The following is a 24,161-nucleotide window of genomic DNA, read 5'->3' as shown; positions in this document are numbered from 1 at the left end:
TGTTAAAATTCTTTATACATTATCTTCTATATCAAAGATGGCAAAAGTACAAGGATAAAAAAGTAACTTTAGATCTCAAAACAAGCAGTAAATTATTCTGGAAGCCATTTTCTGCCTCATTTTCATAACAATTTACTCAGAGACATAGATATGACCATTCCAAAGAGCATTAAGTCACTGAGAAACTGTAGTACATAATTCATGCATTTTGATTAGATAACATGCAAGATTTTTGTGCCTGTGCAACTGTTGCTTAAGACATGCAGCAGTGACCCTTTGCCATGAGATACCTTGGAGTGCAGCTATAAAGTGCTCTGCTAAAACTGCACTCTGCCAGGTGAGTTTATTCCATCCTCCATCATTTTTCTTACAGATTTTTGCCTCCTGATCTCTGGCAAGCCTTTGCTCTCAGTTCTAGGATCTGTGGCTGTTTCCTGTACACCCTGTATATGCTGGGCATCAATCTCTCCTAGTGTTCTGCCTTTTTCCCCATTCCCGGTTCTCTCTCCGGCCACATTTGTGACACTAATCTCAGGAATGACAAGGATGCCCAATTCAGTAGTATCATTATTGTTGTCAGGTTGCTCTAGAATTGAAGATGATAAGACAAAATGATGGCTGAAAACAAAACAAAACAAAAATGCAAAACAAGAAAAGCAAACGATCCAAAACAAAAATTGGACGACTGAATGTTAGGTATTAAGCCAAATATATGCCCTGATGGAACTCCCATAATTTACAATACTCTCACAGTACTGGAGAAATGGGGTCATGTTCTTTAATTTCAAATGACAATGAAAAAACTCAGAGCATCATTTTATGTTCTGTATTTTTTCACACACACATTCGACATGGACTGTGAAACAGAATTTTTTTTATAACTTAAAATAGAATTTTTACTATTTTTAAGATAATATTGTGACCACTTGAACTTATGTCAAGCCTTAGGCAAGTTTTCAAGGATTTACAGCCAAAACTCTAGTTCCTTCCTGTCAACATGAGGAACCAAGCCATTTAGGAATTCTCCTTGTATAATTGTTTTTAATTAGATTACACTAAGTCTGCCTTAATAAACCATGACGTTGGAAAAATGCTTATTCACCTATATCACGGTTAGTACTATAGGTATAGTTTTTGTTTCACACACCAATCATCTTGTATATTAGTAAATGTTAATGCAGCTGTGATATAATTAAACAGTCTATTCCTTCAGACATATTAATTCCATAAATTTAGGCTAACTTGTAACAATTCATTACTAAACTGGAAATAAATAAAAATGGATTTGTAAAATCAAAGTGGCTGTTGGTCCCTTATTCGGAAAATGGTAATTTGTAATTGAAACAATGAAACTCCTAAATAGTTAAAACTTGTAGACATTGTTTTGTGTCTCAAATCACAAAGCCATGGTTCATTTAAAGTTGTCAAGGAAATATCTGTAACAGATGGAAAAAAATAACATGAATATATCTACCATGGACCGGTAATGAAAGTTAAAGTTCAAAACAACATAAGACTATGTAAAACAGTATGCACTCTTTAAAAATGTAGAACACAAATCTGGGTGAGTGATGTTACCCAATACTTTCAAATATTTTTCATGATAGAACATCAAGCTCTGTGAATGGTGCTATAGCATGTGAAATAACAACAGGTAGAAGAATGGAGGCCAGAGCCACGTATTCCTGTGGGTCCCCACTTTGCTGAGCATCGTGAAGAACTACTGATGCCTGGCTTTCACCCTTAACATTCTGACTTAAATAGTATGAGCTATGATTGGGCATTAGGATTTTATAAATTTCCCACATGACCAATGTGTGGCAAATTCTGAAAGATGGATGCCTTGGGTACTCCATTACCGAGCAGCAATATGCACCTCCAAAGGTCTTCAAAGCTTCATGTTGCCCTTCATGTAGGTCAATATGTTGGCATATTAATTTTCCAATTACATAGTGCTTCATACGGAGAAGGCAATGGAACCCCACTCCAGTACTCTTGCCTGGAAAACCCCATGGACGGAGGAGCCTGGTGGGCTACAGTCCATGGGGTCGCTAAGAGTCGAACACAACTGAACGACTTCACTTTCACTTTTCACTTTCATGCATTGGAGAAGGAAATGGCAGCCCACTCCAGTGTTCTTGCCTAGAGAATCCCAGGGACGGGGGAGCCTGGTGGGCTGCCGTCTATGGGGTCCCACAGAGTCAGGCACGACTGAAGCGACTTAGCAGCAGCAGCAGCACCAGCAGTGCTTCATAAACTTTTGACTGCATATACGCTAAATGAAATCCTTTCCTAGACTGGCCAAAGGATATCAGTGAGGTATTAATGTTTAACACCCTGCTGCTTCAGGTTCCCTAACAGAATTCCTAAGTAAGCCCATTCCCCATTGCTAAAAGCTGTCTTCAAAGTGAGGGCAAGTAAAATCCAACTGAGGTAAATGCCAGAGGCCACTGCCACTGAGAGTAAAATCAGCATGGCACTTGGTCACTTGGGTGACAACCAAGACTTGTCCATTTACGTTGCAGAAGCAGTTTCACAAAAGATCTATTAACGGTATCATTGCTGCTGCTGCTGCTAAGTCACTTCAGTCGTGTCCGACTGTGCGACCCCAGAGACGGCAGCCCACCAGGCTCCCCCGTCCCTGGGATTCTCCAGACAAGAACACTGGGAAGTGAAGTCGCTCAGTCGTGCCCGACTCTTAGTGACCCCATGGACTGCAGCCCACCAGGCTCCTCCGTCCATGGGATTTCCAGGCAAGAGTACTGGAGTGGGTTGCCATTTCCTTCTCCAGGGGATCTTCCCAACCCAGGGATCGAACCCAGGTCTCCTGCACTGCAGGCGGATGCTTTACTGTCTGAGCCACCAGGGAAACCTATTTCCTTCTCCAATGCATAAAAGTGAAAAGTGAAAGTGAAGTCACTCAGTCATGTCCAACTCTTAGCGACCCCATGGACTGCAGCCTACCAGGCTCCTCCATCCATGGGATTTGGAAAATCCCTGGGGTCACACAGAGTAATGATTCCCATTTACAGACAAGGAAACCGAAGAGCAGAAACAGTTACAACTACTGTTTGGGGGACCTAAACAGCAGAATCTTTTGTTGACATCAAATGTCCATTCTAGCATACCATAAATACTAACTCTTCAATTCATTCAAGTCAATTTGAGTTAAATATTCTCTGACAAACATTTTTTAATTAAAAAAAAATTCTTATTTGCCTAGATTCCTGGTCCTTTCATAGAAAGCAAACAATTTACTTTGAACAGAGAGCAGGATCAAATAAATCTCTAAGAAAACCCTAAATAAGTCAGAATCTTCAAAGTTAATTTATGTTTTTAATTGGTTTTATTTTTTAAAAGATATCAGTGAAAATGCTGCTGCAATGGTGAAAATTTAGAATTTTGCAAGAAAAACTAGAAATGACAAGAAGATTATATAAAATAGCACAAGGCAGTTGGGTTACTAATCACGTTTACTGGGGAAATGGTAAAGATCCGCAGCCCAAGAAACAGTAATACTAATTTTTAAAAATCATCTAATTAAATGGCAAGTGGTAAACAAGATATGTTCTTCCACAGGCAAAAATCTTTAATAAATTTATGCGTGCTTAGTCACACAGTCATGTCCGACTCGCTGTGGCCACATGGACCGTAGCCTGCCAGGCTTTTCTGTCCATGGAATTTTCCAGGCAGGAATACTGGAAAACTTCCTACTCCAGGAGATCTCTCTGACCCAGGGATTGAAACCCGCATCTCTTGCATCTCCTGTACTGGTTGGCGGATTCTTTACCACTAGTGTCATCTGGGAAGCCCCAATTTATGTATATTATCACTCAAAAATGGTAAAAACCACAAAATTTCTAAACTGTTTATTAAAGTCAATTCACAGAAAGAAAACCCAGAAATGAAGTATATTTCTCAGGAAAATTATAGGATAAAGAAAGATAATTACAAAAAACACAAACATCTGTTACATGATCTCTCTCTTACTTCTCCAACTTCTTCCCCATATAATTCTGTGACCCACTCCTCCTACACACAAGTACTTATTGGTCTTGTTATTCCCTAGGCCTGGAATGTTCTTCCCCACATAGCTACATGGTTCACCTTCTTACTTCCTTCAGGTCTTTTTTCAAAACTTTCCTTCTCAATGAAATCTCTCCTGATCATCCCATCAAGCTTCAATATTACCCATGTTTCATATACTCTCTTCCCTACTTTGTTCCTTTTTCCTCTTAACACTTCATCACTTTCTAACCTACAATTATTTATTTATCCTATCTACCAGATGGAAGCTCCAAGAGGTCAGGGATTCTTGCTTGGTCACTGTTACATACCTTGTTCCTAGGAAAGTACCTTGCATTAAGTAAGTGCCCAATAAGATTTGTTTGGTAAGTTGAATGAGTCTCCAGTTATGAGATGAAATTATTATTAGAATAAATCAAGGTGTGGTGGTGGTGGTTTAGTCACTAAGTCATGTCTGACTCTTGCGACCTCATGGACTGTAGCCCGCTAAGCTCCTCTGTCCATGGGATTGCCAGGCAAGAAACCAGCTGGAGTGGGTTGTCATTTCCTTCCCAGGGGGATCTTCCTAACCCAGGGACTGAATCCACATCCACACCTCCTGCACTGCAGGCAGATTCTCTACTGCTGAGCCACTAGGGAAGCCCTAAACAAAGTCGAAAGTACACAGAAAAGACATGGGAAAGGTGAGAATGCACTACTTGACCTGGTAAAACCAAAGAGTAATATACAGCTTAAAAGAGTTTTTAGATGGCAAAGGAAAACACAGGCTCTTTGTTTTAGGAAAGTGTCGTATCTGCCTCTAAGTTTAGGTTTAGTAAAATGATTGTTTACATCAGAAAGAGTTATTTTTACGTCTATAGTTTTAAGTCTATCCAGAGGATAACACAGATAGCTAAGAATTATTCTTTTTTGAAAAAGACTATAAAGGAGATGTTTTAAGGGAATACAAATGCGTAAGAAAATAGAATCTGCTTAAAAGCCCAGAACTTAAAATTTTATGCAAAATGTGTCATGACTATTCTATACCTATAAAAAACAATACTTACATTTGACTTCAAATAATTCGAAAAGTTCAAAAAACATCCAAAGAAAAACTTCTCAGAGAATATTTTATTTGTATAATCTCTATAAATAGGTCACCTTCTCTCCATATACAGAAATGAGGAGAGTTAAGGGCATCATTTCTCCCTACAAAATGTCTTCTGGCTTTGAGAGGAAAAAAAGGTAAAAAAAATTGCAAATATCATTAAAGCTGATTATGAAAAGTTGTGATTTCTCTCACAGTTTTAGAACCTCAAATATCTATTCCATTATGTTCCTCATGAAATTCTTCATTCAAGCTTTAGCTTTTATTTTTTCATAGTTTCCCTTTTTACTGAAAGTGATAATTTAAATAAACGAACAATTTATTATTCATAGAATTTACAGAAATCTATACCTAGATTGATTCACAAATCTAAAGGAATCTGAAAAAAAAAAAAAAGAATCTGGTTATGCCGTTCAGTTCAGTTGCTCAGTCGTGTCTGACTCTTTGAGACCCCATGAATTGCCATAGGCACTTGCAAATTTACTTGCAAAATCAATCAAAATCTGTACCTCAAATATCTGTATCATACAATTATTGACATCAATAAAGACAAGTATTTTACAGTAGACCCCAGAAGAAAGTTATACACATTCTTTTATAATTTATAAGATATATTTTAAAAGTCATAAAATACCTGAACAATTTCATACTATTCTGTCAGTTTAAAAAGTTTAAAATGTAGTCTATTCAATGGAAGACAAATGTTTTCTATATTCAGTAAGCTATTCATTGCAGTGTTATCTATAATAGCAAAACGTTAGAAACAAATTATTTAGCATATTAAGGAAATGGTTAAGTAAATGATGGAATATCAGCTCAATGTAATATTATGTAGCCATTTAAATAACGGGACTCACTAGGAGAACTTGGGAAAATATTGGACAAGCCTAACTGAACAAAAGCAAAACATAAAAAATAAAGAGTATAACTATGAAAAATACATATGCATATGGAAAAAAACTGTAAAATGTCAATTTTTTAAGTACCAGGATTGTAAGTGAATATTCCTCTACCCAGTTTACTATCATGTTATTGCACTGTTTTTCAATAAAATAAGGAAAAAAGAAATTGCTCAGTCTACAGTATAAATTTATCATTCATTCACTCATTCATGCATTCAACTATTTACTGAGCCCCTATTATGTACCAGACACTGTTTTAGACTCTGGGCATACAATGGCCAACCAGACAAAGACACTGCTCTCACAAATGGGAATTAAGCAAACAAGAGAATTTTAGATAGTGGAAAATACAATGAAGACAAGAATAATGGAAAAGAGTAAGCAGGGTAGTAAAGAAGAAAGTCTAATTTAGATGGATAGTCTGGGAAGACCTTTTTGAGGAAGGGATATTTGAGCTGAGATCTGAAGGATGAAAAAGCACTGACTACACAATAATCTTGGTGCTAGCAGTAAAAAACCTGTCTCCCAACACAGGAGACATGCAGAGATGCAGGTTCAATCCCTGGATCAGGAAGATCCCCTGAAGGAGGGCATGGCAACCCACTCCAGTTTTCAATTTGCCTGGAGAATCCCATGGACAGAGGAGCTTGGCGGGCTATAGTCCATAGAGTGGCAAAGAGTCAGACACAACTGAAGAGGCTTAGCACGCACACAACAATCTGGAGGAAGAGAGTTTAAGCTGACTCTTTCCAAAATCATCAAAGCTCAGCTCAAATGTCCCCAATTGCTACTACAAAGCCCCCAACGTAGAAACGTCTTAGTGGGTTGAAAGGTTAGAAGGGAAGGTGAGAGTGGTCTTCAGGTGCGGTCACAGTGGTAGGTAAGGCGCCACTAGGGCCACCTATGGCATAATGTTAGAGCTTAGACTTTGTTCTGACTGCGAAAGATAGCCATTGACAAGTATAGAGATAAGTTACTTGGGTACTCTATTAGCACTCTTTATCAAAGAAGTCACATTTTACACAAAATATTGAGCACAAAGTGTGTCCTGGTTTAGAAAAAAACAGCAATGTAAAAATCCACAGCCTGGGCCAGTAATTTGCAAGGCAGGTTAGAGGAAAGGAGCACTGACACAGAACCACAGGATACAGTGCTGGCAGTTAAGAAGGTGCTGCACTCTGAGCACGGACATGAATGAAGACTGAGATTTCGTAATCTTAGTCCTAAAGCCAGAAGAATTTCCAGATAAGAACAGAGCAGCCTGGGTTACACAGGAAAACACCGTCTGGACCACAACTATTTATTTATGGACACACTGGTTAGGAAATATTGCCCAATTTCTTAAGTAAAGAATAGTCAAGTCTTTAACTTGTTTTTATAATTCTCCTTATCGAGGTGGATTCAATCACTCTCAGTAACTTTTTCTGTCATCTTTATTAAGTCTCAAGTATTAAAAAAAAAAAATCTCTGTGAGAAATGCATTACTGCTGCTGGATCAGGTGAATCCTTCATGATTAAAGTACCTCATAACCAGACAGGCCAAAACCAGATAAGGAATATCTACTACGAAACTACCTATAAAACCTTATTTCTTCCTCCATGTACACTGTGCATCAAATGCCACTTAAAAAGTGGGGGGAAGAGGTAGAGCTCAATAATACATAACAAAATAAAAAATAAGTTCCTTAACTACAACAAGAATTATATAAGGCCTCCTTAGTAAAAAATGTAGAACATAATCATTTACAAACAACCGCTTCTGTCTCATAAGACCAATAATTTTAAATACCCTGCTTCTCTGTATAGAAAATTATTTTACTTTATTTTATCTAGAAATAAATTGAGATTTTTTTGTTTTCATCTAAAATTGGCCAGGATTCTAAGACTACTATCTTTAAGTCTAATTTCACATATGTCAATTGTTTCAGTTCTCTGGTTAATATGTCCTTTTTCCTTGTGTCACCTAATATTTCCTAATATGTTATTTTGTCTTCCATGAATAAAAGGTCAATATCAAAAATGTTGGCTAAAATTCATGCAATGCTAAGTCTGGTCAGAAGGAAATGCTTATTTTTGGTCCAAATGTCTTATCATCTATATCAGGAAAGCAAAATTTGCTCCTCAAAAAGCATTTTAGAATCTAAAAATAATGGAGTTTCTCAAAATGATTTTTCTAAATTTCTTTAATAAGTATAAACAACTTTTAAAATAAAAATATAAGTATTATAAATATCTAACTACAAATGCAGAATTCTAATAGCCAATTCATTAAAGTATGCTACTTTTGAATTTAAAATTACCATTTCTGCATTTTTCAAAACGCTTTTATAATTATTAGCAACTTTGTTTTTCCCCAAATGATTTACACATAAAATCATAAAATCTGATTCACAAATAAATGTTTCATTCCAAGATTTATGACATTTACCTTCTGCACTATCTAGAAAGACGAGCTTGAATGTTTTAAATAATTTTTAAAGATATTTAACTAAAGTATATCTTTTTATAATTATTCAGATTTGTTCATTAGAAAGTTATTACTACCCTATTTTTTATTATATAATAGAAATTTATTAACATTTTGAAAATCAATAACCAGGTCTTAAAAATAACTGGTTTTTAATAAACTATTTCCCAACATGAACTGCAGCTTTTCTATCGTTTCATTTCTTTTCTCATCTAATAAGTTAGTACTAAACCGCTGAGCAAATTGAAACGAATCACATTTTTTTGGTCATTTAAAAAAACATAATCATAGGTTACCTTTGAATTCTGTCATAATAATTGAAACTCATTTAAATACCTTAACATCCTTTAAATAAAAACTTAATGCTAGAAATGCAATAAAGCAGCTGTAACAACAAGAAACTTCACTTTCTTTAGATCCAATCTATGTGAACTGTATTGTGCTTCATTTTTCACATAACCATTCCATGTGTGCGTGTGAAGTTGCTCAGTCGTGTCTAACTCTTCGCGACCCCATGGACTGCAGCCCGCCAGACTCCTCTGTCCATGGGATTCTCCAGGCAAGAATACTGGAGTGGGTTGCCATTTCCTTTTCCAAGGGATCTTCCCAACCCAGGGATCGAACCCGGGTCTCCCTCATTGCAGGCAGACACTTTATCCTCTGAGCCACCAGGGAAGCCATATAATAAACATTCCATATAATTAACTAAATACTCTAAAATTCTCAGGGTACTGATTTGGTATTACTAAGACTTAAAAATATATATAGTTCTTTCAGGTATTTTTGATATGGACCATTTTTAAAGTCTTTATTGAATTTGGTTTCGATATTGCTTCTGTTTTATGTTTTGAAGGATTTCTTTTGGCCACAAGGCATTTGCGATCTTAGCTCCCTAAACAGGGCTTGAACCTGCGCCCCCTGCACTGGAAGGTGAAGTCTCACCTACTGGACCACCAGGGAAGTCAGTCCCTCAATTCTTTTTTACTACCTAAAGCTTTGTACTCTTGGATCTCCTAAGTCAAAATAAGGAAATTTGATATTATAAAAATAAATCACTTAACATGTGCCAGGACCAAAAGTAGGGCAAAATTGAAAGAATCTAGACTATAAATATCACTTTTATTGTTATACTTACTTGTTGCAAACAGCTGTAATCGTACATAAATGAGAATATAAGTTCAATATATTCTATTTACATGTGAATTTGGAATGCAGACAGCAGGTATTAAAACAACATTCTAAAAAAATCCTTACTGTAGGGTGATATATTTCTGTAGTGGGGATATAAGTGTCAGATAATATGAGTTAGAGTACTAAACTTCAGGGTTATAGAAATTTTAAAATATCATTAAATTGATTGTTACTATTATATCACATATGTATCACACATTGTATCATATATGTATCACATATTTTTTGTCTGATAGACTCAAACTCAACATGTTTGTCTCAAATTGAGGAAAGTCAATGAAAGAGTTAATCAATCACAGGATCATTTGAATAGCAAGCTTGCTAATAAAAGCTTATCAAGAATACTACTGTGCAGTTAATAAAATAAAGAAGATAGTTTTTAATTAATAAACAGTCAGGCTTTACATAGTGTTTTAAAACATACCAAAATGCTTTTCACTGACTTGTCTCATTTATATCACAAATGTACTAGTGGAAAATGGTAGGAAGTAATAAAAAATTAGGATTTCACTAGATAAGACTTTAGCAGATAAGCTGGCAAAAATTATAAGTACTCATTATTTGCAACTATAACTTAGTTAGGGGACTTCTATGGAATGGGTATTTCAATACCATTTTAAGAGAAAGGAGGAAAGTTGATTGCGTTGTTCCAAGTATAGATAATTTTAAAAAGTGGAAAAGTGAGTCATAATGGTGGTGGTGGTGGTGGGGAAACAGACCAAAAAAAAAAAAAGAAATTAAATTTGCTCTGGAAGAGGAGAAGGAATGGAAAAGTACAAGGAAATAGATAAGTATAGATTTTACAGAATTAATCAGCGATTTAAGAAATAGGACTCATAGCTGAAATGGTAGATAATAAAAACAGCTTTAGAAGCAACATTTAAGAATAACTATAGCAAATGAAACAACTGACAAACAACTAATCTCAAAAATATACAAGCAACTTCTGCAGCTCAATTCCAGAAAAATAAACGACCCAATCAAAAAATGGGCCAAAGAACTAAATAGACATTTCTCCAAAGAAGACATACGGATGGCTAACAAACACATGAAAAGATGCTCAACATCACTCATTATTAGAGAAATGCAAATCAAAACCACAATGAGGTACCACTTCACACCAGTCAGAATGGCTGCGATCCAAAAATCTGCAAGCAATAAATGCTGGAGAGGGTGTGGAGAAAAGGGAACCCTCCTACACTGTTGGTGGGAATGCAAACTAGTACAGCCACTATGGAGAACAGTGTGGAGATTCCTTAAAAAATTGCAAATAGAACTACCTTATGACCCAGCAATCCCACTTCTGGGCATACACACGGAGGAAACCAGAATTGAAAGAGACACATGTACCCCAATGTTCATCGCAGCACTGTTTATAATAGCCAGGACATGGAAACAACCTAGATGTCCATCAGCAGATGAATGGATAAGAAAGCTGTGGTACATATACACAATGGAGTATTACTCAGCCGTTAAAAAGAATTCATTTGAATCAGTTCTGATGAGATGGATGAAACTGGAGCCAATTATACAGAGTGAAGTAAGCCAGAAAGAAAAACACCAATACAGTATACTAACACATATATATGGAATTTAGGAAGATGGCAATGACGACCCTGTATGCAAGACAGGAAAAAAGACACAGATGTGTATAACGGACTTTTGGACTCAGAGGGAGAGGGAGAGGGTGGGACGATTTGGGAGAATGGGAATTCTAACATGTATACTGTCATGTAAGAATTGAATCGCCAGTCCATGTCTGACGTAGGGTGCAGCTTGCTTGGGGCAGGTGCATGGGGATGACCCAGAGAGATGTTGTGGGGAGGGAGGTGGGAGGGGGGTTCATGTTTGGGAACGCATGTAAGAATTTAAGATTTTAAAATTTAAAAAAAAAATAAAATAAAAAAATAAAAAATATTATCCATTGCTTATCTGAAATTCAAAAAAAAAAAAAAAAAGAATAACTATAGACAAGAAGCATTATTATAAAGAAATACCTTCTACTTTTCTTTTAGCTCTGTTTTTTAAAAGTAATAAATATTTAAGAAAATAAAATTGCATTTTATTATTAATTTAAAAAATTAATTATTTCACAGTTTTACCTTTATTACTGGAATTTTCATTTTGATTCTTGTTATGGTCATAATCTACTCACATTCTTCTCTTACCTTAATGCTGTTAAAAATCTTTTTTCTGTTATTATCATTCTCTAATTGCATTTTACTTTCAAATTATGACTTCTAAATAGCCCTCAATCTGTAAGTGGCTTGAAAATATAGGTTTAAAAAATACACACTAAGTGAAACACAGTATATTTGAAAGAATTAATAATATATATAAATAAAGCTATTAATTATGAAACTATGACCCTTGAAAGTCAAAAGCAGCAATTCTACATTATAATTTTAGTTTCCAAACATATGTATTGACATGGAATTATAAATTCATTAAAACTTTGTCAAAAATTTATACACATAATTTCAAAAGTCTGAAAACACAACATTAAGTTATGCCTCATCAGTACAATATCAAAGAAACTAAATGAAAAGTGGGCAAAATCAGGCAAAGATGCCAATGGTCAAACATGTCTTTCCAAAATAATACATCAGCAGAAACTAACTTTTCTTTAAAAATCATTCTCTTTAATCACTGTCTCACAAAAATTAGAATGACAGGGCCTTGCAACATCTCTCTTGCGTGGAGTGTTGATTGTTGGGAGGATAAAGAATGTTGATAAAGGGTAGTGGTCAGAGGGTATACAAGAACCTGTACTTTCCACTCAATTTTGTTGTGAAACTAAAACTGCTCTTGAAAAAATAAAATCTATTAATAATAATAATTAAAAATTGAAATTGCCATAATATAACTCTAGAAATCTGGGTTGTTATTTAACAATAATAAGGTCATGGCAAGGGATATATGTTCTGAAATACGTGGAAATGCTAAAGCTAAAGCAATTTTTTGTTTTCCAAAAGAATGCTCTCCATTAATATATAAATTATAGATAAATTCTTAACTTTGGGAAGCTTCAGAGAATACTGAAATACATTCAAACAGAGTTCAGAAAAAAATTTTTGAATGCAAATGATTAAAAGTGTTCAAAATTAATTTCATACTAAAATACGAATTGGTTTTAGCTGTAAAGATAGTTTTTTTTTGGTTACAAATAAGAAAAAGAAAACATGTGATTAAGTGCTTCAATTTAATGTATTTGTTTGCATGAGCAATTTTTGGTGACTCAGCTATGCAAACAAACAAATACGTTTATATGGTTTAATTATCTATATTTTTAAATGAAATAGGGAGATGTAAAAAAAAAAAGTCAAAAAAAAAAAAAAAAAAAAGAAAATTCTGACTGACCACTTCGGTAACCTTATTTACTCCTCCCCCTTTTCTCCCCAGCTAGTATGAAAAATAGAGAAAAAAGAAGAGAGGCAATAAAGACAGACATAAATATGGAAGCAACCTAAACATCCATCAACAAATGAATAAATAATGAAAATGTGATAGGTTATTTATTCATTAAAAAAGAAGGAACTCCTGTCATTTGCAACAATATGGATAGACCTTAAGGGAATTATGCTAAGAAATAAGTCAGAGAGAGAAAGACAAATACCATGTGAGCTTCCAAATATGTGAAATATAAAAAACAAACAAAAACTCTGAACTAGATACAGAGAACAGAGGTGGGAAATGGTAGTGGGTGAAATGGGTGAAAACGATCAACAGATACAAACTTCAAGTTATAAAAACATAAATCATGGGATGTAATGTACAGCATGGTGATTATTCGTTAATAATAATACTGTATGGTATATTTTAAAAGTTGCTTAGAGAATAGATCTTACAAGTTCTCATTATGAGGGGGCAAAAGGTAATTATATGTGGAAATGCATATTAACTAGATTTACTTCACTGATCAGTTCACAGTGTATTCATATATTGATACCTGTCTGTACACCTGAAACTATGTTACATGTCAATTATATCTCATTTTTAAAATAAGAAGGAAAAGGGAAGAGATTCAAGAAAAGAAAAAAGAAAAAGAACAACTGCTTTCTTCTTTCCCAGCACTGGCAATAACAAGGGAAGAAGCAAGGAGAAAAAAAAATATGCCTTAACATTCATGTTTCATGTCCCTTCTCCTACCCCAACCCTCATCATCACTGAATTAAAGTTGCATATTCCATATTCCTACCATGCGATACAGTTCAGGGTCTGAGAAGAAATCCTTCCTTCTGGGAGGGTTGGTGTTGGAAGGGAATGATAGAGATATAGGTGGAACACAAAACACATTTAGCGTTCCAGCAAACAAAGAAACTCTAAATGTGTTTTCACATAGTCATAAACTAACCTTACATTCTACAGTGCTATGCTTTAGAAACATTATGAGACAGTAAGTCTTTTGTGGGTCACCCTGGAATCCACAAGCCCTTTAACACTGTTTCTGCAAAAATTAATGTATAAATTAAATTCATTATAATTTATGTATGTCATATGTGAATATAATAAACATAATCTATATAAACAGATTTAATTTAAAAATCCATTTACAAATTGAGAATTATCTATGTATTTTAGAACTATAGTAAAGATACCTATCTTCCCCACAAGAAGCCAGTGTCAGCTAAAGCCAGAACAATGATAAAGGTGTTCAGATAGGAATCAGGACCATGGTGATAGAAAACAGAAAAGCTTTCAATTCAGCAAAACAATGAAAAATACTGCTCTAGGAAGGAAAGCCAAGATTGCTCTAAAAAGGGAAAATGTAATCTACCTGTGGAGATAAACAAGGACCTTGGCCTAGGAATATTTTAGAGTCCACTGGATAAAGAGAATTCACACTGAAGATGAATGGTCAACAAGACTAAGCTACATTCTGTTTCTGCTACATGCATCTGACTTGCTTTTCATAGTGCATTCTCTTCTAAATCCTCATCCTTGACTTTTTTGTTATCATAAATAGGAGTTGCCCAAGTGCTAGAGTTGTGAAGGTTGAATAAATGTAGTGAGAAAGGCTGTAGCTTATGAGGCTGGAGCCTTAGGACACTGTGCCAACCCTTCAAGTGGTAGCCAAAATAAAATCTGGCAGATATGTAAGAATCTAGTGCATACAATATATTCAAGTAGTCTTTTCTTGTTTTGGTAATTTACTGCTATACAATATTTCTGAAAAAATGATTTCCATTTTATTGCTAGGTACACATCTTATTTCGTTAAATGCATTTATGGACACATATGCAAATCTTCTCTTTCACATTAAAACTTCAATATTTCACATTTTTAACTACAAGACCTATATTTTTTTCCCCTAGTTCCCTAAATAGAAAGAAGCAACAGTGGAAAAGGAATTAAAATTCATCCTTGCATTTCCTGTAGTGGTAGTTTTTAAGCAATTACGGCCACAATCGACCCATATGATCTGGTTCATTGCCTCTGTGCCTATTTTCCACCTATTAGTGCCCAAACAAAAAACTGACCTCTAGGGTAACATGGTGATATCTAATTAAATGATTTTCTATTTGTAACCTAGTCAAACTGTAGCATAAATTTCACTGAAGAAACTAATGTATGTTTAGACCCTATATTTTAAACAACAGCATAATTTGCCTTGATAATGGCAAACATATTTCCACTTTTTTGTGCCTTCCTAAAGGACTTTCAGGAATTTATCACACTACTTTAAAAAAAGAAAAGACTGAAAATGATCATTGGTTAAGTTGGAGAATTCCATCATCTTTTTTTTTTTTTGGACATACAGCCTTCTAGATTCCCTGCAAAGGAACAATGGCAACTGCTATCAACTTTCTATTTCACAGTGAATCATGGCACTTTTGCATTTTCTCTATAGATATCATAGAGACAACTGGAACCATCAAATATACTAAAGGAACTAACATTTTCATTGCAGTCTGTAGGAAGAAAACAGAGAGTGGATTTTGTTTTACACCAATACATATGATTGCTTGGGGTGAAGAAGCAGCTTTTCATTTCCCATTCTGTGGTTAACTTCTAGGTAGGTGGAGGGTTATAAAAAGAACAAGAAATCAAATAAAAAATAAGTTATGAAAGAAAGTGGAGTGATGGAAAACACTGAGAAGGTCACGGTAAATAAAATTAACCTTCAGTAGAATTTTTAAAGAATAAGATGAAGTAGTCAAGAATGAATACTAAAACAAATAATTTTGCAAGAAAATTAACTTCCAGAAGATAGAAATATCTAGAGTTGGATCAATACCATAGGATTCTCTACTAAGACTTTCAGAAGAAAATGTTTAAGTCCTATATTATAATATATATATATTCCTGTATACAAGTATACCTGCTAAAGAGTTCAAAAATCAAGAACATTAAGGAATATTTGCAAGCAGTTGTAAATAGAAACCCAAAATGTATTAGTAATTGAAACATGTATTTCCTACTGTCCTATTGTGTTAAAATAAAATTTAAAGCCAATTCAACATTTAAATAAATTTTCATCCATACATGTAACATAAGGGGCTCTGTTTCCTTACTGACTGCCATTCATGGATGGTAAATGAAAAGCTAAAGGTCAATAGCTCTTTCTTCCATGCCACTATAATATTATTTATTAAATTTAGAAGTTACAGCACCTTAAGTATGGAGAAGAAGGGGACAGCACTAACAATCCTCTAATCTGAAGAGTGTTTTATTTCTTACCATGTCTTTTCCATCTGTGACCTCTTATTGACATGCTGGTTACTGCATTTCTTGATATTCTAGAGGAAGTTGGTGTGATCTCAACTTGAATACACCTTGTACCCTCCTTACTAGATCTCATGGCACCGTGAGGCAACGAAGCTTGTATTGCATTGGCAACCTGAGAAGGAAAAATATAGTTTAAGATTGTCATTGAATAGATATATTATTATACTCAGATAAAACAAGATGCTAAATTTTAACAGGTTTTTAAAAAGAATAACTCCTCCAAGATATATCATAAGATGATACATAAATCCTCTAAATTAAGGAGTAAGAACAAAATTCACAGTTAAAAATACATGTGATGAAATTTAAAATTTCAAAATATTAAATTATATTTCCTAATGCTAATTAATAAATGCAGCTCTAGCATGTTAATGAGAACATTCTTACATATATGAAAAGGACTACCAGGCTAAGAAGTTAGCTTAACAAAAATTTCAAATTATATATACCTCTTTCAAATATAAAAGTTTTCTATTACAACAGGAGCATGAATCATTGGGTATTAATAATGTATTAATGTACTACAAATGGCTTCTTATACTTTTAAGCTGAGAAATTTTAAATTATGAAATTTACATAAGTAAGTGAGGCACCTACCAGCAATGGTTCTGGATATAATTCTAGCTGGGCTCTGTATATAATATCATCCAATGCTTTTTGAGCTAGATCCCATTCTCCATTGTAACTATAAAATTAAGTAAAGTATAATTATTTTAAATTAATTCTATATAAATTAAATAAGATATAATGAGAAACTTTATCTTTAATGAGGAAAATAATTGGTCATATTAGCACACTTCTTACCAGTCTACCCTCATTAAAAATGTATTTTTAAATCTTTGAATTCCTTTCAATTATATCTGAAAGTCTATTAACAGAAAATTTTATAGATGTACATTTCTTCTCTAAAGAACATGTCTATTTATAGAACATGTACCCAAAACGCTAGGCAATTTCAAAGCATTATATGCTTTCAAAGCAAGTCATAGCATAATAAATTATATACCTTGGAATAATGTTCAGAACATTTTATGGTCAAATTACTCTGTAACTCCCACAGTTTTTAATGAAAATCTATAGCTACTGTGGCTTGCAGCATCCTAAGTAGTTATTTTTTTGCATTCACATAGTCAGTTAGAAGTGTATATGATATATTCTACACATATCACAGAGATATTAGGGGGGAAAGTGTGTGTGGATTAATTTTCAAAGATATGGTGAAACCATTCCTAAAAATTGGCTCAATGATGGAATGGACAGGGAAATAATGGCTTTCTCATATGATAACAAAATAAAAGAGTGCGAATTACATCAAGAGTACAAGTGAGGCCTAAAAAATGGAAGAAGCGTTGCTCTCACCCTAAACACAAGATAAAGTCAGGTAATCTAAAAAATCATAACTTCTCATGAATGCAACAAGGAGCTATGGTCACAGGGCAACCAAGTAGCCCAACACTCAACAGCAGTCAAGTGCCCCTGAGGAGAGTCAGGCCACAGTGCAGGTAGATAAGAGAAATCCAGCTAAACTTTTCAACAAATTCCTAAAAGCCAGGTGTGGGCCAGACAAGAGTGTAGAAACTCTGGAAGTAGATACAAGGGGATTCATACCCACTCATTAGCTGTTCTCCAAAAACCACATTCAGGCACTCATAAGAAAAGCTAAGCTCAAAGCAGGGGACCAGAGAATGCTGCTCTTCACAGAGTAGGCCTGAAGGAAAAGAGTGGCCACCATAGCCGAAAAGGCACCAGGGTCCAGCCAGACCCTTTCAGCAGAACAAAAGTTTAAAGCCTTCGGGGAAGACCAGCAAACCATTTCACCCCAAGGGCAGAGGCAAAGACCAACTCTGGCTGTGAAGGGGAGAAAAAGAAAAAACCTCTACCTGCAGGGGAGAGTCAGGACCACTGAGGAACTCCTACTCTGATAAGCAAGGACACAGGGCCTGCTTAGAAATGAGACTAGACCAGAACACCAGAAAATACCACTTCCTCCTCCACCACCTCCTTCGTCCCCACCACCCCGGACGAAGCTAGTGCATGTCTAGAAACATGCGACAGCACTCTACTGCTAAAGGAGAGGCAAGCACATGGAGAGAGACCCTCTCTGAGGTACAGACACACCAGGAAAGCTGAGAGAATAGAGCAAGAATATTGAGGAGAGATTCTCCAGCTCTAAGTACCAGGTAACATAAAAGGAATCTGAGGTAGGTGGTGCGACGTAGGTGATCAAGCAACAATGAAATCCAGTCCCAGCTCACTCCTGTCTATAAAAACTCTACTATTATACTAGAAAAGAAGAATATCCATTTCTAGGCATAAATAATATTTACCTCAGTCTCTACTGTCCTACTTGTGAATAAAATGATGGTCAAATATTACAAAGCACACAAAAAGCAAAAAGCAAAACAACCCACTGTCAAGAGACAAAGAACAACAGAATCAAATTCAAATGCTACAGTTACTGGGGAAAATAAAATAACTAAGATTAATATATTAAAGTCTCTAGTGGAAAAGAGGGGAAACATGCATGAATAGGTGGAGAGTTAGCAGAGATAGGAACGACAAGAAAAAGCCAAATGGAAAGGCTAGAAATAAAGAATGCGCTTAGTGGGCTTATTAGTAGATTTAACACAGTCAAGGAAATAATCGAGGAACATGAAGACAGATCAACAGAAATTACTCAATCAGAAACACAGCAAAAAAGAGAAAAAGTAAAATAGATCAGAACATCCAAGAGCTTTGGATTACAATATTACTGGTCTAACACAAGTCAACAAAATTTTTCCTAAAGGGCCAGATAATAAATGTTTTAGGTTCGTGAGGTCAGCTCTGTCACTGTAACACAAAAGCAGTCACAGACAATACATAAACGAATGTCACTGCATTTCAATAAAACTTTTTTTTTTTAAGGGAGCAGATCAGATTTGGTCCAAAGGTCACAAATTCGTCCTTCAGTTAAGAAGCTCATAATCAGGATTTCCCTGGCAGTCCAGTGGTTAAGACTCCACGCTTCCCCAACACAGGGCATGTGGGTTGGATTCCTGGTCAGGGAACTAAGGTTCCACAAGCTGTGTGGTGTGGCCAAAAGGAAAAAAAAAAAGGAAGAAGTTTATAATCTACTAGGGAAAATTAGGGTATCAAGTGAATATGATATATATAGTAAGAGAATTATAAAGTAAAAGATCAGGTTCAAGGAAAAGTATCAACACCTAAAGCAACAAACATGATATCATTGATTTTAAAAATGAGTTAGCATATTCATAATAACCTTTGTGATAAAAGACTTTAAGATGTCAATAATTAAAATTTTAAATAATTAAAATTTTCTGGAAATGGAAAAAAGATATTCATTAGGGAAAATAATTAAAATTTCTGGAAATGGAAAAAAGATATTCATTAGGGAAAAATGCTATTTGGAAATTACAGCAAAAAAAAAGTAATGATGAAAGAAACTGTGAGTGTATTTAGGTAACAATAACTTTCATTCTGTCCTTTAATTAAAGACAACAAAGTGTTTTAGTTGGTTACAAATTCTTTAGAATATTAAAAGATTTATTTTAAATAATAAAACTTATTAGGATATTGATTCATATTTTCACAAAAATATGCTGATTATTTATTGAGATTATAATACAGTAACAATAAAATAAGACTATAATTTGCCAAAGAGATCAAAGATTAACTCTGTATATGAAATAAACTTACAAGGCAAAATAAATTCCTGTTAACATTTGCACCATGAATCCTGAAGAAACTGGTACCCTGCTACTTATACCTTTGTATTTTCTTACATGTTGTCGAGGATATCCACAAACACAGATTCTAGAAAGACCAAAATAAATATATTTGCAAAATTAGTAAAAATATAGATAATATATTTTTTAACATCTGTAAGATAACAACGTACAACGTATGCTCTCATTACAAACCAAATAGTAATGAAACACAGAATCTTTCAGAACAGAACATTTGCCTATAACATTTTCCTGAGTAAGTTAGACCGGAAAAAAATGTAGAAAGCTAGGAGTATGTTAAAATATAAGTGAACTAGATTCTCGTAGTTCACTAATTCTGTTCAATAATTATTATTGATCATATTATTAATGACTTTTGGTTATCATAAAAAACATGAAACTCAGTGCTATTTAGCCTGAATGTGATATAATCCTCTATTCCTGACAAAGTTCTTGACACAAACTGCAGGCTCCAAAAAATTATTCTAAAATTATACTCAAACTTCATACAGTACATCTTAATAAATTTCAGATAGACTGAAAAATTTGTTAAAATACCATAAATAAAACATAAAATACTAGTCTTCACATGTCTAAACATGACACCAAAGGAAGAATCTTGCAGAACAATAGATTTTACTAACATTTTTAAAAGAATCTACAATAAGTATTAGTCTTAGTGAAGAATACTTAAAAGAGTATTTAGTTTAGTAAATACGAAGCCACCTCAAAGTCTAACCCTGGGGACCAATTATATACATCATTCAGAGACTAATATGAAATAAACATGTTTTGAAAGTCAATTTAAATGACAGGGAAAAAATTATAAACACACATGTATCCTATCCCATTTTATAACAAACAAGCAGCTGCCAGGCATGTATCACCGTAAAATAATCATATACAAGGACACAGAGTTTTCTATTTTCTTCTCTATATTTATACGTATTTTCTAATTCTATGATCCACATGCACTGCTTTTAAATAAACACTAAGCTTCTATCTCTAATAAAATTGGAAACCAGTTGTTTTCTCATAATATGGTGTGACTGATACAACACAGCCCTCACTTTTTTTTTTTGCTTTACTATCTGATTTAATATTTACTTTATTATTCTTTCTTGAGGTATAGCCATATTATTTTAAAGATATACCATAAAATGTTTGGCTATTTGTATATATGGCATATTGATCACATAATAAATCTAGTTAACATCCAACACACACAGTTACAAATTTTTTCCTTGTGGTAGGAACTTTTAAGATTTATTCTCTTTGCAACTTTTAAATATGCAGTACAGTATTAACTGCAGTCACTATGATGTATATTACATCCCTGGACTTATTTCAAAACTGGAAGTTTGTACATTTTCACTCTCTTTACTCATTTTGCCCACCTCTCACCACCACCCCATCACCTCTGCCAACCACCAGCACAACCTTCACTTAATACAGTACTAGAAAACAGCCTGTAATTTACCCCTCCACTCAATAATTACTTGGAACTTAATATTCCATCTACTCAATAAGTCTAAGCCTTCACTTAAACATGTCCAAGTACACTACAGACAATTTCAAAAAGACCCCCTTGAGGATATCATTTATTCAAAGCAACTTTAAAGAATATAAATTCATCTGATATTGACAGGATCTTAAAATTCTTTAGAACCAAGAGTAAGAGGGAGCAGGGATACTTAAAAATGGAATGTTTCCTTTCCCTCAAAATTTGTATGTTGAAGCCCTAACTCCCCAATATGATGGTTTTGAACGTGGGACACCCTGAGAGTAACTAGGTCATGAGGGTGGGGACCATTACTGGATCAGTGACCTTATAAAAAGAGTAAGAGAGACCAGAGAATGCTCAGCCATGTGAAGGTGGTTGGTCACCTGTAAGGTAGGAACAGGGCCTTTGCCTGGAACTATATCTGGCATCTTCACCTTGTATTTCCCAGCCTCCAGAACTATTGCTTAAGCCACTCAATCTACAGTATTTTGTTACAGCAGTCTGGGAGAAGCTCAGAAAAATCAAATCTACATGAAATAAAACAACTCAAATTTTGTTTTATATTATAAAAACATATGCAAATTAGAAAAGAGACTCCTCCTACTCTTATTACCTAAAGAAGCAAACTTAGAACAATTTCTTCTTACACTTTACACCTTTACAATAGGGATGGTAGTAAATAACTGAGAACCATCATATGAAAGATAAGATTTCTCAATTCATTTATTCATTCAATAAATACTTATTAAGGATTTATATTGGGTCAGTCACTAGGGATATAGACAAAAGATATAGTTCCCACAGGGATTCATAATCGAATCAAAAAGACTGTAGTAAACAAATATTTGCAATGACTAAGTGACAGAGTTAGAAAAAGGAGAAGTAAATGCTAGTGGAAGCAGAGGGTCAGAGAAAGCTTTCCAGAAAGAGACTTCTTTGAACTACGTGTGTGCTTAGCTCAGTCACATCCAACTCTTTGCGACCCCAGGGACTGCAGCCCGCCAAGCTCCTTTGTCCATGGGGATTCTCCAGGGAAGAATAACTGGACTGGTTACCATGCCCTCCTCCAGGGGATCTTCCCAACTCAGGGACTGAACCGAAGTCTTCCATTGCAGGCGGACTCTTTATCGTCTGAGCCACTAGGGAAGCCCCTTGAAGAGAAAGCGGTATTTGGATTTCCCAGGAAATACAGAAGTGGGTTGCCATTTCCTTCTCCAGGGGATCTTCCCAATCCAGGGACTGAACCCAGGTCTCTGGGAGTGGAGGCAGATTCTTTACCACTGAGCCACCAGGGAAGGCCTAGGTGAAAATATAGTAAAGGGCAAAACCAGAGAAAGATGAGACAGTGTGATACTGAGGAGACTGGTAGAATTTTAGTAGGAATAGAATGCTAGGACACTAAAAAGAGACGCTAGCTAGTTAGAGGAGTCAGAGCATTTTATAACTTGCTGCGCTTTATCATGAAGGCAATGGGAAGAAACTAAGATTTTTGTTTTGTTGTTTTAAGCAAGAATCTGACATGATCAGACTGGTCTTTTGATATCACCCAGGCTATCTTGGGAGACTATCCAAATATCCCATGAGTGAGAGGAAGGGAACCTGAACTAAACAAGTAATTGTGGGGAGAAGGAGAATCGGTGGGACTGGAGTCACATCAATTAAGTATCAACAGGGACTGAGAAGCAAAGAATAAGAGAAGTATGTAATTAATTAGCCCTACATTTAGTTTGGATAGCTGACTGGCTGGCAGCCATTAAATCAATTTGGACAAATATCACATACTGTTTGGGAAGAGGCTAAGCTTCAGATATGTTTATTTTTAGGTATATGATACAGAAGACTTCTGAAAATCCCTTGGACAGCAAGGAGATCAAACCAGTCAATCTTAAGGGAAGTCAACCCTGAATATTTGTTGTCATGTTCTCTCTTCCACCTCCAATATCTTCCATTAATAATCCCTCTATCCCTCTTACCTTTAGGAACTAGTCTTCCCCTATAAAATCAAGTATAGGGGATTATGTGATTATGGTGAGGCTGCCAATAAAACTGCCTGTGACAAGAGATCGCTACTCTAAGATCTATCATTCCCTTCTTCCTTCTAATAATGTATATAAAGGCACACGCCCCTCTGCACTCCCAAACCAGTTTTAGCTAGAACAATGGCTACCTGATGGAGTCCATATTCTCTAGCCTTCCTAGCATGATAGCCTTCCTAGCATAAGTCTGATCATGTGACTAGTTCTAGACAGTGGTTTGTTAACTGAAGTGGTACAACTTCTGGGTTGTACCCTTAAAAAGCAGCTGCTTGCCTTCCACTCTCTCCCTACTTTCAGGATAGAAGGCAGATGTAATAGCAGTGATCCATCATCATACAGACAAGAGGGACACTGGAGAGAATGTAGAATCCCAAGAAAGAAGGAGCATGAACATTTTACAAACAGGGCCAACCTTCCCTCAGACCATCTATTAGCTTGAGATTTTATGTGAAAGAAAATGAATAGCTACTTTAAGTTACCGTTATTTC

The 24,161-nt window shown here is 35.1% G+C and overlaps 1 protein-coding gene across 3 annotated transcripts in view; it reads right to left on the bottom strand.

The window, feature by feature from the left end:
- Window positions 1-24,161, bottom strand: part of FAM126A (family with sequence similarity 126 member A) — an 88,489-nt gene that overhangs the window by 5,180 nt on the left and 59,148 nt on the right. For 2 of the 3 annotated variants that reach the window (XM_018047327.1, XM_018047326.1), the window contains exons 8-10: window positions 20,105-20,221; window positions 17,000-17,087; window positions 16,355-16,514 (exon numbers count right to left, since the gene is read on the bottom strand). In XM_018047327.1, coding sequence (XP_017902816.1) covers window positions 16,355-16,514; window positions 17,000-17,087; window positions 20,105-20,221 — 365 coding nt within the window. Of the gene's footprint in view, window positions 1-290; window positions 587-16,354; window positions 16,515-16,999; window positions 17,088-20,104; window positions 20,222-24,161 lie in introns of all 3 variants that reach the window. The other variant, XM_018047328.1, reaches the window with a different exon arrangement.

This window comes from Capra hircus, chromosome 4 (assembly GCF_001704415.2).
Source record: "Capra hircus breed San Clemente chromosome 4, ASM170441v1, whole genome shotgun sequence".
Classification (NCBI taxonomy): domain Eukaryota; kingdom Metazoa; phylum Chordata; class Mammalia; order Artiodactyla; family Bovidae; genus Capra; species Capra hircus.
The sequence above is the reverse complement of the archived record's forward strand: the minus strand, read 5'-3'. Positions and strand labels throughout refer to the sequence as shown.